The sequence below is a fragment of the Merops nubicus genome, unplaced genomic scaffold (assembly GCF_000691845.1).
Source record: "Merops nubicus isolate BGI_N331 unplaced genomic scaffold, ASM69184v1 scaffold1568, whole genome shotgun sequence".
NCBI classification, from domain to species: Eukaryota; Metazoa; Chordata; class Aves; order Coraciiformes; family Meropidae; genus Merops; species Merops nubicus.
The window spans coordinates 470-20,111 of NW_008627504.1; the positions used below are offsets into that span (position 1 = coordinate 470).

At 51.2% G+C, this 19,642-nt stretch overlaps 1 protein-coding gene across 1 annotated transcript; it reads right to left on the reverse strand.

Moving 5' to 3' along the window:
- Positions 1–5,182: 5,182 nt before the first annotated feature.
- Positions 5,183–18,528, reverse strand: LOC103778710 (transmembrane protein 104; the record flags this gene model as incomplete). The annotated part of the gene is made up of 2 exons (XM_008946311.1): positions 5,183–5,943; positions 18,435–18,528. Coding segments are annotated over 2 exons (855 nt in total), but the record flags the coding sequence as incomplete, so codon positions are not given.
- Positions 18,529–19,642: the final 1,114 nt, after the last annotated feature.

Sequence of the window (19,642 nt, forward strand, 5' to 3'; positions counted from 1 at the left end):
AGGCTGGCTGGTGATAGGGAGGGGACACCGGCAGGGGCTGCTCCAGACACCCAACCCTGCCGACCCAGGGGCGAAAGCATTGCCAATGTCTGTCTGTCTGTCATTCCACCCACCCACCTGCCTGGGGTTAAATGCAGCCACCAACCCCCCCAGCCTGGCTGCCACCACCCGCCGGTGCCAGCGCTTTAATTCCTTTTACTTATTTATCATCGCAATTGTCTCTTAATTGCTTTGGCAGCCCCTCCGAAGCCTCTCCTGAGGGAAGGAGGTGATGGGATATAAATAAAGGCCATATATAAATAAACCTGGTTGAAGACAAGGGGCTCCTTGCCAGGCTGCCCCAGGCGATGGCACCCATTCGGAAACAGCCCCCCAGGGGGGGTCCCCAGGAGCCCCCAGTGTGCCCTGGGAGGGGGGGGTTCCCCAAAACTGTGGCTTTTTGAGCCAAGGAAGCCAAGACACAAAGCTGCTGGGGCCAGGCCTGAGCTGGGCTTGGGACTGTGAGAACAAAAGGGAGCAGAAAAGGGGGGGGCAAAACTATCAAAAATTCTCAACCCATGTTTTAAATTAATTAATGATGTCTCCAGTGACTCAGCAGAGGCCAAATGGATTTGCTTCATGTTTTATGAAAGGGCCTCGCTGTGGGAGGCCGAGGGCAGCGAGGGATGGGGGGGACAGGATGCCCCCAGGGAAGGTGGCCCCGGGGATGGGTGTTGGCAGCTGGTGTGAGGCCAGGGCAGTCCTGGGTACCGCATGGAGGTGCCCATCACCCAGGTCCCCTGCCACCATGGTGTCATTTGCATAATCATCTCCATATGCTAATCAGGATTGAAGAGCACATTCTTCTCCCCTTGCTGGGTGCTGGGCACTCACCTGGGCACCGAATGGGGCAAAAGAGCAGCCCAGAGAGGGTGGGAGCTGCGTGATCCCCTCTGGCCCAAGGAAGGGCTGAGCTGCCCCTGCAGGATCACCTCGCCCAGGGGTGCACCAGGGATGAATCTGCAGGGAAGCAGGAGCCTCGAAGCACCCTCTGACCAGGCTTCCCAAAGCAGGGCGTGGGTAGTTTAGCGCCTAACAACCGCAGAGGGATATTATTTGTTTTTTTGGTGAAATTGTCTAATCAATCACTTTTTAATTCAGCCGGCTCTGGCACCCGCGCCGCCCTGGGACACCGCAGGCTGCCGGTTATGTGCAAGGAGAAATACGAGCTGGCCACCCGCCTCCCGGGCTCGGCCCTGTAAGGGGGGGCAAACGATGCCCCCCCAGCTGATTGCCTCTCCCTCTGCCATCACCATAGCACATGTTATTTCCCCGGCAGCATTGTTAGGAAAGGGGGAATGAGGCAGGCCAGGGAAGAGGTCTCTAATGGCATGGACGTGCCCGTGGTGCTATGGAGAGCTGGTGGCTTGGGTCAAGGCAAGGGAGGCTGGTTCAATCACAAACCAGAAAAGCTACAGGGCTAGAAATGTGCTGGTGCCAGTATGGGGAGGGCAGGGTGGTGCCATGCCTGTGCCCAAGGGTGCTTGAGGGAGTAGCACATGCAGCCACCTCCCAGTTCCTGCCTCCTGTGGGGCAAGGCCATGGCATGAAACCTTACCTGGGGTTCCATCCAGGGCACAGCACCTCCCTGCCCTGCTGCATGGCTGGGGAGAGCTAAGGGCACGTGGCTGGCTGCCCTTCCCCAAGCTGCTGCCAGTGATCACCTTCCCACAGAGCGCTGAACAGCTAAGGCCACCCGAGTGACACGCTGCTCCTCAGCGACCTCAAGCCCTGTCTAAACCTGCTTCTCGAGCACGAGGTTTTTATTTTCCTTCCCTGGCCATTGCTCTTCGAAGTGCTGCAAAACCCAAATCCATCCCTGATGCCAGTTTGATCTCAGATTTACAGCCCAAGCCCTGAAATCCTCCATTGCTTGTGAGGTCCTTCGAGAGAATCACAGCAGAAAGTGTTTATTTCCATCATAAAGATCTGTTTTAATATTTTAACATAAATCAAGCTGCGCTTTATGGTGATAATAAATTTGTTGGCAGGAACTGCCTTTGCAGCCCGAGGCAGTGGAGCAATTCAATTTGTTTGGTTTTAAGTGTAAGGAGCCGTAATTGAGAAGGGGGAAGTACAGATGTTTTAATTGAGTTTGCAGCTACCACCCAGAGTTGCAGGAGGCTAATAGAGAGGAAGAGGTGAGGGTCTCCATTAGCCTCTCTGCTTGCCATTTCTCCTTGGCCTGTAGCTCCATCAGTCACAGTCATCCCCCAGGGGAATAGCTGCTCAGTGCACGCACAGAGAGGAGGAAGGGGCTGGAAAAAGAAGCCAGGGTAAACCAGATGTAGAATGTGCATTTTATTGGTTTTAATCCCATTTTTTGAAAACTAATTACAGCCAGGACAAGCGTCACGTGAGACTCTGTAATAATGAGTTGTTAGTGTTGATAAGGGCCAAACAAAAATAGACTTATTTGTGATGGGTGAGAGGAGGGAGCTCCTGGGTCCCCCAGCGTCCCCCCACCAGTGCTGGCTCCATGGAGCCCTCCCCTTCCCGTTTCCTTCAGTCATTTTTAAGGCATTGCTATGTCATGTTTGATATGAAAAACATTCTCTCTGCCGTGGAGCTTCTTTGTGTTAATCACCCCTGTTCCTGGGATAGATTTGTTTTGCTGCTGTGCAAGGACAGCGGGCGTCTGGGAATTCGTGGTTATTTATTTAAGAAATCACTCGTGCTCCTTGGGGACCAAAGTCCATCTGGGCAAGGCACCACAGCAAAGGATGCGAGCCCGTTGCACTGCTTCCCACACCTGCATCCGAGCAGCTCTTAGAGGTAAGGCCCCTTCGAAGCCACTGCCATGCATGGAGCCGAGGAGGTCACCCAGGCCAGGGCAGCAAAGGCACATCTTTAAAGGTGAGAGATGGCAGGAGGGGCTGTGCCAGGCTCCTTCTGCCCACCCTGGGCAAGGCAGGAGGGAGGCCGCCCTGGGTGAAAGGGGCAGGAAGGGACAGAGACCAAAGAGTGGAAGGGAAGAGGAGAGGAGACAAAACAACAGAGAACAGCCCCTGTTCCAGGGCTGGCAATGAAATGTGAAGGCAAGAGATTGAAATGGGCACTTGAAAGAGCAGAGGCTGAGCCAGGGGCCTTGCAAAGCACGGGCAGCATGGCAGGAAAGGCCTCAGCCCTGTCCATAACCCCACAGCCCTGCAGAGGAACAGTCCCCTGGCCTCTCCACCTTCCCAAGGCTCATTCCATCAGCATCCAATTGCTCCCGCTGGCCCTGCCCAGCTCCCAGCTGCCTCCCAGACCATTTGCTCTTCAATCTACCTCTTCCTAAGTGAGACACCAGCACCAGCTACCTGTACAATAACTCATTAATTTGGCACTGAAGATGCCACATCAGCTCCTGCAGAGCACTCAGGGAGGGATGTTTAAACTCACTAGTGAGGGCTGCCAATGCCTGTTTAGGATAGAGCTGGAGAGGAGGCAAACGGTCCCCCCCAAATCCTCTCCACACAGCTCAGCAAGGACATGGTGGCAGAGCTCAGGCTCAAGAGGTGCAGGGTTTTGCTTTAAAAGCTATGAAGTGTTTTTATACAGCTCCAGGTACTTGCATATTCCCCCAGGAGGAGCACTTCAGGTCATATGGAAACCAGAAAGTCCTACTTGAAAACAGAGCTTGATTAAAAAGAGCTGCAGTTCAAAGCTTGCTTTAGTGAGCGGTGACATTTAATACCACAGCAAGTGCAGGGGGCAAGAGGATCTAACATAAGTGACACGCACCTGGCTTTGAACCTGCTTTAATAAGGCAGGGGGTTAAAATAGTTTAAGTGAAAACTTTAAAAGTTCTTCCCTTTGTTAGAAAAATCCACATGATCTTTGCCCTGGAGCCTCAGAGCACAGGATGGCCTGGTATTAGTGACCACCAGCAGCCTCAAAAGCAGAGGCTCACCTCGAGCACGGGCTGCCTAAGGTACCAGGCAGCCTGGGTCGCAGATAAGCTGAGCAGGACCAGCTCAAAGCCCACCGCAGCCCTGGGCAGAAAGAGAAGAGGGGAGACTCAGGCCCAGTTCCAGCAGGGTTCCAGTTTTCATTCCCCACCAGCACTCGGGAGCTCGGCTCCTGCCGGCAGGGCTGAGCCAGGGCTCTGCCGCTGCCTCCTGGCACCAGCCCGTTCCCTCGAGTTAACACCCACCTCGTTTCAAGGCTAATTACCCAGCGCAGGAGGCTGGAAATGCATCAGCGTGCCCAGCCAGAGCTCTCACAGCCTCCCGCGTGTCAGGACTGGGTAATTAGCACCTGCCCGCCGGAGTCAGGGCCTGGCTGGTTGTACCAGCCCCCTCCAAAGGTGAGAAAGGGAGAAGGGCTCTGCCAGCTGAAGGCATGGAGCTGAGGGAAGCAAGGCTGTGGTTTCCTCTCCAGGGGTGAGGAGCTGTAACCCTGCATGAACAAGGACAGTGCTCTGTCCGGCTGGGGCTGCCACAGCACCCCAGAACAGGATGAGAAGTGTGAATGTAAACTACTGGGCTGCAGGAACCCAGCTCTAAGCAAAAGATCCCAGATCCCAGGCAATCCATGGTGCACAAACAAGTTAATGCCTCTAGGAAAAAAAAAAATTAACTGAGCACAAAATAATTTTCTTCTGAATTAGGTCTACTCCAACCCTGATTTCTTCCCTCAGCTGGCACAGGAGGTTGGTTTGAAAGGGTCTCGACAAAAAGAAGAGACTCCATTCCCCCAAACTCTGGCCAGTTCTGCACAGCACATTCCTCCTCTGGGAGAAGGGACATGGAGCAGATTTGTGCAGGGAGCAGCCAAGGCTGTCTGCTCTCCTGTGTGCTGAGACCTGCAGCACACGTGGAGCTGCTGCGGGGACAGAGCCACGCTCCAGCAGAGCCCAAGGCAGAAATGGCTGGACACTGGTTAATGGTGCAGGATGCCCAGGGCTCAGCCCCGCGGCTTCAAACAGCAGGTCTGAGAACTGGGACTGTAACAAGGCTGAACCCACTCTATCCACACCCAAAACGGAGTGAAGAAAGTCTGTGTCCAGGTCTAACCTGTGCCACCCAGCTTATGACCTGGAAACTTCCCTTCATAGAATCACAGAATTCACACTGCCTCTCCCCCCCCTGCACAGTCCCGGAGGGGGAGCTGAAATGTTGGAGTCTCTGGAGCCCAGGAGGAGCGTGTGCTACCCCCATCAGAGCTTTGACTCGCTCAGGACAATGTTTGCAGTCACGAACACGAAGCAAGAAAAGCCCCACAGGAGCACGAAGAGGATCCAGAAGGTGTGTCGGAAAGGGGAGAGGTGCTTGTTCACCGCCCCGCTGCCGAAGACCAGCTGCGTGTCCTTGCGGCTGCAGTACGCCAGGAACGCCGGGACCAGGTACTGGATCCCGCTCCCCGCGTAGGCTCCCGTGATCCCCACCAGCGACTCCAGGTCGTGGGTGCAGAAAGCCACCAGCACTGGGGGAATCAGCGTGATGGTGGGAAAGACGATCCTGTCCACCACCCACGGGTAGGTCCCCCCTTCCCTGTGGAAAAGGGTCTTCCAGTTGTTGCGCAGGGTCACCGCGATGATGGGGAAGTTGGTGCTGATGGTGAAGACGGGGAAGAGGCCCAGGAAGTAGCGGATGAAGGCAACGTCGATGATCTCACAGTTGGTGAAGTTGAGTGTGTACATGTCCATGAGGGTGTCGTTGCGGAAGCAGTAAATGGCAGTGAAGGAGAGGAGGCTGTAGAACGCCAGGATCAGGATGTAATCGAGCAGCACGAGCTTGTTGACGTGCTTCTTCTTGGAGATGGGCGTGATGAGGGATGGCAGGGAGTGCTGGCACATGAAGGAGTAGACGCACACCCCAAAGAGATTGCGGATGCCCGACAGCTGGGCCATGGACGGGTGACCTTCAGCTTGGCCTCTGCTGATGCGGATGAGGGCCAGAATAATCATGAGGATGAAAGCTGGAGAGAGACAGAGAAGGTTGCAGGTCAAGCCCCGCTCTGCACTCCCCACGACCCTGCTCCCATCGGCACCGCCACTCCTGGCACCGTTTCCCTCTCCTGCTCCACAAGAGCATTGCCTTATCTCTGGATAAGGTGGTACATCAAAGGCGAGGTGCACAGGAATTAATCACGGCTTGCTTTCAGTGCCTTCAGTGCTAGTCAGCAGCTCAGGAACGGGCTGGGGACTGCCTTTGGCAAGCAGCTCCCTCCAGCCTCCCTCCCCCCACCCCCGACAGCCCGTGGCTGCTCCGGGCCCGTCGGAAGCACGACACCAACAGGGCTGAGCCCATCACCCTCCAGGGCCTCAGTCCAAGATGCTTCTGCCACACACCTCGGATAAATATCACCATTTCAAAATGGCTTAGAGATGTCCGAGCTTTAACCTCTAGAAGAAGAAAAGATTAAACTTGGCTGCAGTCAAGCCCAGTAATATTCCTGCACATCTGCAGCTGGACTAATGTTTCCAAGCCCTCACCTACGTACACAGGCAGATGCACGAGAGCAGCAGCCACTACTGAGCTCTCCTGTCCCTGTGATCTGTCAAGCACGATAGAGCAAGAACCAGCCAGCCATCTCCCGGGCAGGAGGAACAGGCTGTCTGTAGTTAATCCCAGGGTGAAGCCAGTCTGGAAGGGACTAAAGCAGCACAGAAAGACTGCTATTAAAATTCATCACTTCTAGGCACAAAGTCTGCTCCTCTACCCTTCACTTATGTCAGGGAAAAGCCTAACAACATTTTACAAAGCTTATCGCAAAAAGCAACGTGCTGTGGACAGAAATGAATTGAGGAGCCCAGGCTAATGCCCTTATTTACTCTGCTGGTGGAAACTGGAGCCAGAAGCCGTTACTGTTAGACTGTTACTCCTAGCATGGCACATAAAACCAGCAGAAAACTAATCCTGGTGTCACAGAAATCACATCAACCTGGGAAAGATGATCATCAGCTGCTGGAGTTAACAGGGAACAGGGGAAAAAAAACTGCCTGGTAGGGCAGCAAGGAGCAAGATTTACAGGCTGGTGCTGGCAATGGATGGGCCACGGTGGCTTGCACAGAGCTGTCTCCTGCCCTGCTCTGAGGCATCCCAGCAGAGCTGTGAATTATCAGGTGATGAAAAAAACCAACAAAATGCTGAGGCTACTACTATGGACAACATTGAATGTCATAAATCTAAATACAGAGGAATTAACACACCGTGCTGCAGCCAAGCCCGCAGGAGGCTGGCCATGGGCGCCGCGAGCCGGGTGACAAGGACACTGCCTTGCTCTGTGCCTGGTACTGCTCTGCCAGACACAGGTGGCTGGAGATGGGAAACCCTGCCAGGGACAGGACCAGGACAGGCGCTCACAGACCACCTAGTGAGTGCTGCCTCTTCTGTCCCCAGCATGGCCAGGTGAACCTCAACTGAACATCGCCTCCTGCGCACCCAGCGCTCCCCGACACCCAGGTTCTCCTCTTGCTGCCACCCTTCCCAACACCAACTCCGTGCTGAGCCCTCACTGAGCCACACGTTTCACCTCGTGCTGCCTCAGGAAACCTCTTGCTGCCAACTGTTCCTCAGTGACAGGGCAAGCCTGACAGCTCTCCACCAATGCTGGACCGATGGCAGCAGATCCATCCCTTCATGGCACCACGTTCTGGGAGTGCTGGGCTCTACCTGCTTCCCCAAGAGCAGCCCCTGAGGGCTATGGAAAGGAACAGCTCCTTGCTCCAAGGGTGGGCAAGTCCCCTGGCCTTCACTCAAGGCAGCAAGCGAGGGGCACTGAACACAGGTCCAGTTGTGGTGCCTCCCCTGTTGCTCCCTGGAGGGACACAGCACATCTGCTACAGCAAGATAGCTGGAAAGAGCTCCTGTTCCAGGTGAGGTGACACTGGCTGCGCTCCCTGGGGCTGCACAGGCTACAAGGAAGAGAAGATGCCCTGAGCAGTAAGACAAACCAGGCAGTTCTGGAAATGTGCTGAGACTGTTGCCTCCCTTCTCACTGGGTAGAGGTGGTCAGCCTCTGGGGCCCAGTTCTGAGCAGGTCCTGTATCTGGACTAGATGTAACCGCAGAAGTCTCGCACCTATTCCCTTGCACACTGGACATTGAATCTCCACCTGCTCTGCTCAGTAGAGTGGAGAGTGACCTGTTTCATCCCCAAACTCAACTCTCGTGACTGGCTCTCAGCCCCAGTTTCCATACCAGCACTAATGGGACTAGTTCAGGGGAACTTCCAGGCTGGCACCCCATCCTCAGAGCATCTCTTCAGCTAGAGACCCACAGGCTTCACTCTGCTCTGAGAAAGAGCACTGAAGGAACAGAATTCCTGTGGATTCCACAAATGATGGACAAAAGTCTTCAGCTTAAGCAGCTAGAATTCATAACCTTTGTTTTTCCTCAAATACTTCTTTCAAAAATGACACGTATGAAGCTACAAGGAGCGATGACCCCACACCAAGACCTAACCTAGCACTGTTTCCAACAAGACCAGCTGTGCTGCCCCTGCCCTAGCACTGGTGCTCTGCAGGTGCATGATCCTGGGGAGAGGTGGTGCTGGGTAAACTGGAAACCTCCCCGGCACAGTCCCAGCCCCAGAGAAGACAAGAGCAGCCCTGCCCCAGTGGTTGTGTTTTCTCTCAATCCCTGCAGCAGCAAAGTCTCTCACTCCTGGAACTGGAGAGCTTCAGCACTTGCCTGTCAGATTTATCTGTCTGCCTCTGGGAGGAGGTGAGCCCAAAAATGAAACTCTGAAACCTAGTTACGCCGGATGATAAATCGAGATGAAAAGATGATGACAGACTGACTGACGGGCAGCTTTGGGCAGACAAGAGGCAGCACAGGATCCTCAGGCACACACAAAGCTCCTGCTTGCATCTTGGGACACCGGGCTGGAGGCAGAGCCCACTACACCACTTCAAGCTGCCCACAGTTGCCACATCAACTGTCCAACAGTGTTCCTTCACCTAGAGGACCCTGGTGAAGTCAGACATGCGTTCACAAAGATAGCCTTGATCTGTTCCTCTCCACACAGGACAGAGGATATAAGCAACGTGCTCCAGGGATGAAACACCTTCAGATACCAACAGCACCCTGAGCCACAAAGCGAGGTGCTCAGCGATGCGGCCGTGGATGGTTGGTAGGTTACAAGACAAATTTGGTTTCAACCTTGGTTTATGTAAGTGCTTGAAAAGCAGTCGAGGTTTTGCTTATTCTGAATTTTCAACAGTGTCAGACCCACTCCAGCCCCACACACCACAGACAGGCAAGGCACAGAGGACACTTCTTGTCTCGTCTCTCCTCTAGATGTTTGAGCATCATTTTTCCTGAAGGAAATGAGGCTGCAGAAAGAAATAAAGAGGGGGTACACCATGGAAGAAAAGTTGTGAGGAATCTCACAACTGTGCAGCTGCCTCCCCTACAGACCCCTCCTCTTACTCTTTGAGGAGCAAACACTGGCTCTTCTCAGACAAAGCAGACCTTGCAGAAAGTCCTGCCCATCCTGCTTGACTCAGGAGATGTTGATTCAGAGACAGAGCAGCTTTGCTATGATTCTTGCAGGTGGAAGAAGAATGAATATGGATGAGCATACGTCCAAGTAAGTGCACTTTGGGAAATATGGGAGTCTGGGGATATTAAAAAATACATTTTTATGAACTTTGATACAACCATAACATAGCTGCAGAGATGCAGTGAAGATAATTTAGCCATTCTAAGTTTAAGGATTGTTTTGCAGAGTCAGAGCAAACACCTTTGTAAGTGAAAGATGCCATTTTGTACATGAGCTTCATCTCTCTACAGAAAGGCTATTGCAGAAAGAAAAGAAGAGAAAAAAAAATCAGTCCAAGGGTAAACCATGATTTTTTCCCCCACCATGGAAGGTTCCTGGAAGAAGAACTGATGCTCAGAATAAGTTTCTGGCTTAACACTCCTGGGGTCCTTGCATCCCTGGCAAGACACTCTGCTTTTCAGATGTTTCAACTGGTGCCCCACTTCTGTCTTTCTTTTGGCATGTGTAAAATAGAGAAGATCCTAAACAAAGCCACGCTGAGAAACAGGGAGGAGAGAGATGCTCTGTCATGCAGTTCTGAAAGAGGTGACGTGGCAAGGGGGAAGCAAGCTCAGAAGTGAGGTTCTGTAGAACTGAGGGGTTGCATGATCTCTCTCTGATCGCAGGAGGGAGGGTCAGAGACACATGCTGCCTCCCAGGTTCAACAGTGAACTTGAGCCTTCAAAGCTCTGGTCCCAGTTAAACCCAGGATGGTTTCAGTGGCTCTAGAAAGCATGGGGGCAGCCAGCCAAAAACAAGGGATGAGTAAAGGTTTACTGGGGGAAAAAAATTAAAATAGGAAAAGGTGACATGACAACCACCTGTATGTTGAGTCAGGTAAAGCCAGAGGAAGAACAACCTTGCCCAGCCATTCACCACAGCTCAAGTCATGCCTACTCCGTCTCTTGCCCCTACTCTCGTTCCTCCTCCTTCCCTGGGGAAAGCTTGGTGAGAACACCCCCGTGCCCACCTGCAGACCCTGCCAGGGCTCCGGGGAGGCAGCGGGGTGCAGCCACACCACTACCAGGGGAGAGCCCACGCCTGGCTGCCCCCTCACCCCCCAGCTCTTTGTTCCAGCAGCCTCCGTGCCGCCGGCACATTTTGGGCAGGCCCATCCGTCAGCGCCGGCTGAGGGCCTGACAGAGCCTTCCTGCTGGAGTGGAGAATCAATATGCCAGGAAATAATGATAATGAATCACCCTTTCACAGCCCATGCCACTGCCCTCCCTTTCCATACATTAGGTGGCATGATGGATTCCAAGAGGAGGACGCTTTCCTGAGCCCGTTCTCTTTGGAAGGAGGGAGATCTCTCCCTACCTTAACCTTCGTCCTGATCCTCCATCAAGCCAGAAACAGAGCAGGCCACTCTTCAACAGAGGAAGAGAACTCATGTAGTTTAACGTTGGGCAGCTCTTTCAGGAGATAGACACATACCAAACAGCACAGCATCATGTCCAAGACAGTCCTACCTCCTGCATCCCCAACCCACACTTGTGTGGTCTACTTCACTGCTGCTGTCTTTCTAGGATGCTGGTGGTCCCCCTCAGAGCCAGTTGCCTTCCATCAGTATTTTGGGCAAGTTTAAGAGCCTCCTGCAGCTCTGGAACTGTCAGGAATTATGGATGGTGTGACATTTGAAGTATTAAAACACGTCCAGAGTTGACCATGCTGGTGGAACAAAGTATCTGAAATTAAGACATTGATTCTTAAATTTAAAACTCATTTACCCAGTTTCTCCTGCAGAAGCTATAGCCTGTCACTTCTCCAGGACCTCCAGCTCTCTATAAACTCCAGAGTAGCAACTGATAAATTTCTCCAACTTTCAGAGGCTTCCATATGAAATGACAGTAAAGAGGTAACAGGAAAACCAGGTTTGCTCCATCAGATGTGGGAGCTGGAGTAGTTAGGGGTCAGACATGGCAACGACAGAGTGTGACACACCGTCTTGAGACAGATGAAGGATTTATGAGTGCAGAGACCGTGGTGAAGCAAGATAGATGTGTTCATAGAAGACAACAATTCTCTAGAGAGAGACGTTAGAAGATGAAGAAGAGGGAAATTGCTTCCCAGAAGAAAGTTTTGGGACACTAGTGCGGCTCCCTCCTCTAGCAGAGAGCAGGGACTTGCAGGGACAGTGTTCCCCTCCCTGCCCCAAGGCCTAAGGCAGGGTCTGTGCAGCAGGGGACTGTTGCTCAGAGCAGGGGAAGCACAGCCACATGCTGGGCACATGAAGACCACAGAAGTGTGACACAGCTCAAAGGAGGGCAAGAAAAAGCCTCTTGGTCACCTCTGCTCCCCCTGCCATCTCACCCACTCTGCCAGGCCTGGCGAGCTCCTGCTGCAGCCACCTCCAAGACTACTGCTGCCCTGGCCTCAGGCCAGGGAGATGCCCCCTTCCTTCACAAGGGGAAACTTTGTTAAAAAGTACCACCAGGACTTCTCAGCTGTCAGAAACTGTGAAGGCATCATTGCCCTGCTTTGCTTCTTCATCCAGGGGAGGGTTTGCTACGTGATAGCCAAGATTTACACGTAGCCTCCCCCACTGTGTTAACAGCTCCTGCTGTGAAGCTGGTGGAGCTGCCCTCCCTCAGCCCACATCAGCTGGTCTCCACGGACATCTGCACACCAGCAACAGTTCGCAGGGAAAAAAACGGCTCTGCACTCTGGTGTTTAGCACGGATGCTTTATCTCAACATATGGGAAGGAAAGAGCAGCCAGCGAGGCTTGTTTGCTTCTGGTGGAAAATTACCTGCATAGTTTATTGTCCTTTCTCTTCCAGTCACCTTTGGCAGAAGCACCATAAAGCCTCTGCAACCAGAACTCAGCTCTGAGCTCTGCTGTTGACTTGGTCTATTAGCTTTGACAGTCACTTCTGTCTCCATGTGAGAATTTACTCTTCTGTAAGAAGGGAATAACACACACTTTGGTGTCACCATGAGCCTGAGCCAGGGCTGTGCACACTTTGGAAAGCACTGGGTGCAGAGCACCCATGTCTCATGAAATCCAGGTGCTCTGCAGCCTTCCCCACACGTTCCCCACTCCGCTTTGGGCCCTATCCAGGGATGTTTTTTTTATCTTTTTCTAAAAACACACACTCTGAACAGAGAGCAGCTTTGCATGACACACATGCGCTCTGAAAACCTGTGTGGCCACCATCATCTGGACCCTTTTTCAGGGCTGAATGTGTCCTTATGCTTTCAGCTCCCCTTCTCCAGCTATCAGACCAATCAGTCCAACTCCTGCTGCCTGGCTAAAGTGTTCTTTTCAGGAATGTCATCTCCACAGGCAGGATCTCAGTGGTCTCGTCCAGCACAGCATGCCACTCTCCATCTGCATCTGAAGATAACAAGGCTCTTTCACTCACACAAGGCACTGCTTCACCCCACTGCCCCCCACAACAGCACCAAGATGAGCTCCTCAGCCAATGACTCTGAAAGCAGGCATGACAGAAGCACAGCCTTTTAACTAACTCTTCATAAATATATTCACTTCTCTTAGTGAATTATTTACCCCAGGCTCTGGGAGCAGTTTTCTCTGCTCCAAAAGGGATGCAAGAACATGAAGTAACTTTGTTGAAGAAGCTCCTCAGAATGAACATGCAACAGTGTCCTGATTTACAGTCCAATTCCCTCTTCCTTGGCAATCCCGTATGGCCTGCTCTGTGAAAGGAAAGGGGCAGAGATCAAACTGCTCCCTCCTTAAGCTGTCTGCAAAAAGCTCCATTTCTGATGTGGAAAAGAGGCCACCGTGAGGACTGTAGACAATTGCAGACTAATCTCTCTGCAGGAGACTGGAAACACAGGACTTCAGGTAATTGTTACCCCCTCCTATAATTCTCAGTCTCTATAATTCTCAGTCTCTGCAGCTGAAAAGGATGTAGCAGAGTGACTCGGGGCTTCTGCTCTGAGTCAGCTCCAGGATGGCTGGTTAAGCCTGCTAAGGGTGGCAGCTACTACAGCAGCTGAAACCTGCTCATGAAGTGAGACAGTCTGAGATCAGTTCTCTGCAGAGAAGTGCTGGGAAGTCCTGTAAAGAGCAGGATTCTGGTGGAGAGCAGAGCTGTAAGAAAAAGTAGGAGATATGGAATGTCAGCTTCACCAGCATCCTCTGGAGGGCCCTTTACTAATTTCTTCCCTAGAAGCCTTCTGCCAAGTATCCTTGAAGGAGATGGAATGGAGGAAAAAAGAGCTTAACCAAGACTTCCTGGGTATTCTTGTCCTTTCTCCCTTCTGTCTTACTGGCCAGGAGAAAGAGCTAGATAACTTATTTCTGGGCATGTAACTGTGAGATCACAGTTTGGGCAGGGCTGGGAATGCTCTGTCCCGAGGGCTGCAGTTACTTGGATAGATATGGTATGATCTGACTGTGCTACAGGGAGAGAGCTGATCCTGCAGCAACCAAACCCGGAATTTTATTCCTCCATAAAATACCTCTTTATTAAAATACAATACTTTCTAATAACTACAATATAGCATCGAGAGCAGCACATGGAGCAAATGTCCCACGTGGGAGCTGTCTGGGAACATTTGTCAGAAACTATTCAATAAGAGCAGTGATAATCATGCTACCAATGTCTTTAAAGCCAACAGTCCTCACCTATAGAGCTGGGCATCTCAGGCTGTAACAGCCTGCAATTAATCGGGTTAGCTGCTTAATACACAATAGCACAATGTTTGCTGCTGAGCTCCACCAAGCCCTGTCCTTTTGTTATCTCTCCTAATCCATATCCTTTCCCATGACGCTGCTGGACAGTTATTATCCAATATTATCCAATAATAAAGAGGTAGGGTTATGCCTCAGTGGGCTGTGTCCCCTCTGCTTTGAGAAGTCCATCAGCCTTGCCTGGCTCAGTCCCTTTTGCTGTGCCATGCCCTCCAGCAGCTCACCTCTGACACCACCTACTCAAACAGAATGGGAGAAAGGAGGGGGAAAAACCCTGGGAGATATTCAGCACTCTTTAGGGAGCAATCCATTGTCACCACAGATTTAAACCCTCCAGGAAAAAAAAAAAAATAACAAGCCTGAAGGCCAAACACAGCAGAAATGAAAATACCATGGCTTAGTTCATTTAGCCTTCTGGATGAGGCACCCTGCTTCAAAATGGGTAAAGGAGAAGGAAAGGAAGGGAAGGAAGGGACACTCTTTAGGGAGCAATCCATTGTCACCACAGATTTAAAACCCCCCAGGAAAAAAAAAAAAATAACAAGCCTGAAGGCCAAACACAGCAGAAATGAAAATACCATGGCTTAGTTCATTTAGCCTTCTGGATGAGGCACCCTGCTTCAAAATGGGTAAAGGAGAAGGAAAGGAAGGGAAGGAAGGGAAGGAAGTGGAGGGAGGGAGGGAGGAAGGGAGGAAGGGAGGAAGGAAATTACAATTTGGGGAAAGAACCATCCTCAACCCAAGGGGATGATTCGTACTTACCCGGTCAACCAGTATGGGCCCTATCTCTGCTCTTGACAGCACTGCTCAAGAGCTGGGTGAGCCAACATGGCTTTATCCCTAACTCAGATCAAGGCTCCACCATAAGCACCATTACCAGGATTTAAAACAAGTGATTTCACCCAACTAGTCCTTTCTCCAGGGGAGCAGAGCAGCCAGGCTCCCTGTCACACCCCTTAGGGTGCCTGTGCTCAGTCTCCTAGGGGCTGACAAAGGAGCCTTGAGGAGCTTTTACAGTTGGAAAGGGCTGAGAGTTTGTGTAGGTTAAATCTTCATGAACCCAGAAGCTTCAAGAGAACCCAAATCTCCAAGTACAACGAAGGCCAGCAGTTCAAGAACTGATGGCTGCACTTAATTTAACCCCTGGCACTCAACCATGCGAGATGGCAATCGGTTCTGCAGCCAAGTGTGTAAGCTGTTACTTTTCAGAAGACTGCCAAAGGCTCGGTGCCTCTGGAAGCCCTCTCTGCCACCAGCCCCACTCCACCTGGAGACGCAGATCCACCCTCTGGGCTCCTATCAGTCCTGACAGGAAAACGCCTCACCATGCCAGCCCTGCTTCCAGATGAGCTCTTCCTGCTCAGCAGCCCCAGACAAAGAGAGCCCATCTGTCCAGACTCCCCAGCAGCACAGCACTTGGGCTTGCAAGCTCCTCCTTCAACATCCTCCTTTTACAGACTTCAAGGCGCCTGTCATGGCCAGTCCTTTACCTGGGAGGCAAATCACAGCCAAATGAAGGGCTGATCCCTGCCACATCTCCATGTTCTTTGAACTGGCCCGTTTTTAATTTCCAGTTCAGATCCCCGTGTTTAAGACAGTATATTTCAGAAACAGAATTAAAGTTTTCTCACCCACAAGGTGTGGAAAGGCTGTAGGCTTTGTTAGCTATCTGCTGCTTCTGATGAGCAAGAGGCTCTGGAAAGAGGCTACTGACATTTGATTATCACTTAAATCAGGAGAAAGAGGGAAAGCAACTTTCAAAGGCAAGGCAAGGCTGACACTGTTAGAACACCAGCAGAAATGACCTTCACACACAGCTAGCTCTCCCTGCTGCCAAGAACCATCCTCTCAGGCACTGTCATCCGAATCGCCAGTGCACCTGGGGCAGTGCAGCTTTCCATCAGCCCCTGCTGCTCCCAAATCCATCCGGGGGCTTCTCACCAGCCTGGGGAAAAGGCTGCACGGTGGGTCCTGCCGCAGGCGCGTCACAAAGCCCGGGCTGACCTCCCTGCTCAAGTAGGCTCGAGGGGGTTTTTTCCAACTCATGATGCCAAGGATGGGTCAGCTTCCCGTCCACACCAGGCCAGCGAGCACAGGTAAGCTGAATAAACCACTGTCCCTGTGGGAGGCTTTCAGGCAGCACAACAAACAGGTAGGTTGGCAGCTCCAGCGATCAGCACCGCTGCGCAGAGTGCTCTGCAGGAGAACCACCTCCGGCACCACGCAGCTAAACGCAGCCAAGGGAAGGTGAAGGAAAGGCACAGATGAGAGCAGGACAGAGAGCCCACATCTGGCCTTTGGCATTCAGGCAGGAAGAAGTTCAGGAGATCGCAAAACGCCAGCCAAGACCATTCTTTAGGATCTAAGCTCTCTGAGCTCCAGCCAAAGTCCAACCCATGTTTAACTCACAGCCCTGCTTTTGGAGGAGGGGACGGCGGTGATGTGAGGACATGGGAGAAGCCAGCTTGATAAATATCAGCAGTATGGGATCCATCCTTACCCCGGAATCTGCAGCAAGAGCCTTTCTCTGTTCTCTGCATCACATGGCTGTTTGATAAATTGTCTTCCCTAATAAATCTATCCCTCATCGTACACATACGGAATCCGCTGCTCTAAGTAGCCACTGAGGTGCTGTCAGGGTCATTAAATATCATTATCTGGGGCAGCTGTTCCCCAGCGTGCTGACGCAGGAATCAATCAGGCTAAAGCATGAATTTCCCCTGCACTTCTCCAAACACTGCCTTTGTCCCTCTCCATCAAGCGATGAGAAAGAGAAACACTTCTGCCTTTCTGCCAAGGTTTAGCAATCCTCCTGCTGGAAGGAGACGACTAAAGGGAAACCAATGGCAGCTTAGGCAGGCGTCAGGTTGTCACAGAGGCAGGATGAGAACTGACTGATGTCTTTAACAGGAAAGAGGAGGCAGAGTGATTGGAAACAGGCCAGTGAGCTGAACAGAGATTACTCTTTAAAGAAAAACCCCAACCCCAAACTTCCTTTAATGCCTCTTAATGAGATAACCTCTTTCTCTGAAGAACATGGGGGCTTTCAAACCTTTCATGTGCTCAGGCAACAAAAGAGAAAAACAGACATTCAGGATTTTCACACCATCCGAGGTCAGGATTTGTTAACTCAAGCTGTTCAGCATCTGATACTTGAGGGCTTAAAATCCAACTTCATTTTCCTGGGTGACAACTGCTTAACCTCATCTCAGAAGTTCTCTAGAACAGAGGATCTCTATTCCTCTGCAGTGACTGCCAGCCACTTCCAAACAGGATCCCAGGCCTTTGAACTCACAGAAGAGGGAAGATACCCAACTGAAGTCAAGTCAAGTGTGTGCGTGTGTGGTGGAAAATAGCCTGAGAAGCAGCTTTTGTCCCTATTCCAGGTCAGTAACAGGTACAAACAGAGCTAACTCTGTGCTTGAATGGTCTGGACCCATGACCCAGGAGACTGTTAACCTGCAGAAATGCTGCTGGTGCTGCTAACACCCTCTGTCAGTCCTGAATATCAGTAACTTTGTCCAGGTTACACAAAACAAGACAAACCTCAACATAAGCCTCCATAACAACCCCCCCACTCCCTCAGCCTTTAAGGGCATGCACACATAGAAGCCAGGCACTGCAAAAAGTTAAAAAAAAAAAGTAGAGATGTCTTGTTTCCTTTAAGATAATTATCTGTCTTCCCGAAGTTCTTGGCAATGATTTTGGAGAGGACTCAAAAGAGTGGGGCTTCTCAAGGACACCACACATTGCTTTGGGGGTTTCCAATGCAGCACATTCTATGCTAAAGCAAGGTCCAGGAAATAAAAAAAAAAAGCAAAGCGATGATAAAACTAAGGGCAGAAAGTCTGACAGAAATGCCTTTTGTTCTCAGATCAAAACAGAGATTGCTCAAAGTCTGTTGTACACATGCTGACAGAATGAAAAACTTACCACTGAAGACCTACTGGCAGGTATCATGGTCCCCCCCCCCCCCCCCCCAAGGAGACTCTTCCAAATCCCTTCTGCCTCTCACACAAACCGGATTAAAACTTCATCCACTGGCTCATGTCTGATTGAGAACAATTTGTTTTGTTTTAATCAAAAATTTCATCCTAGTACAAAAATCCTTTTCCTCAAAGACTTATCAGGCCTGGACAATCCTCTCCAAAGAGGTTGTTTTGATAAGCACTTGCTTCTGAACAAGAACATCCTGCCAAAGAGATGCATTGATAGCGTGACTCGGGTTCCAGCTATGGTAAAGGGGTGGCCAAGACTCACCTATCCATCTCATGAGGGACGTCATGATTTGAAGATATTTTGTCTTCTGTACATTGAAGAAGGTGAAAGGGCCCAGGAGGAGAGTGAATGCTGCCTGAAAGGACAACAAAAACACACATTAGGTTAAAACCCAGAAATTCTGCTAGTGAGACGAATTTATCAGTAAAGCAAAGCTCGCCTTGGAAGTTCACCTCCAGACATGTCTGCTTGTCATGGTGCTTTCTTTGTTACTTAATTTTACAGCTAAGTTGGCTGAGAAACAGGGGGTCAAGCAAGCTGCTTGATATCAGAGAACATGCCTCGGGCAGAAGTAGGGCACAGGGTCCTCTTGGCTCTCAGCTGCTTGCTCTCGCTGCTACAGCACTCCTTTACTGACACGTTTCAGTAAAAGCTCTCAGTGCAGCCTTATGGAACATTAAATATTAAACTGTGGCCTCTTTGTCCAGGCAGACGCTCAGTTTAGGTCTGAGTGGCAATAGCCATGACCCATCTGCTCACATTAACATTGATGCGGTGGCTTTGGGGTGTCCCAGGCTCAACAGCAATGGAGCCAGGTCTGCCTGGAACATTTTTGTCTCCACGCTTCAAATGGCTTATTTTACAGCAGGAAGCTACAGCCTAACAGTTAAGCTGTTGACTTGGAAGCTGAAAACCTGTGCAAAGTGAGGAAAAAGAAATCAAAGAGATACAACTAAGAAAGAACATCATTCAGTGTGGAAATTAAAGGTCCTGTCAATGAAGACAGATCTTTCTCTGCTGCTCTCTTAGATGTATATTAAGACCAATGTTTCTTAGCAAATTAAACTGGGGTATGCTGCAGTACCAGTTTGCTGTCTCTCTTTCAGGTGGATTGCAGAATAGATCCAACAAAGATAGCAATCAGGACTACAGAGCTTGCCATGCAAGTTTCTTTCTGCATCTTCCCAGGGCACCCAAGGCAACTGTGCTGTCAGCCCAGCCCAGAGGAGCAGTGTCCTGTGCAGCACCCTCACCTCTGCCCCAGCACCAGAGCCCTACCCATGCCAGGCAGAAGAGAAAAGGTTTCGCTGCAGGAGGACAACAGAGCTTAAGTCAGGTCTGAACATGAACTGAGAGAAAGGAGACAGCAGGGGTGTTCCAGAAGAGAGCCCTGCCTGTCATCCACGGGATGGTACAGGCTAGGATACACCAACAGGTCCAAAAGTTATAATCAGGCAGTATCCAGAAAG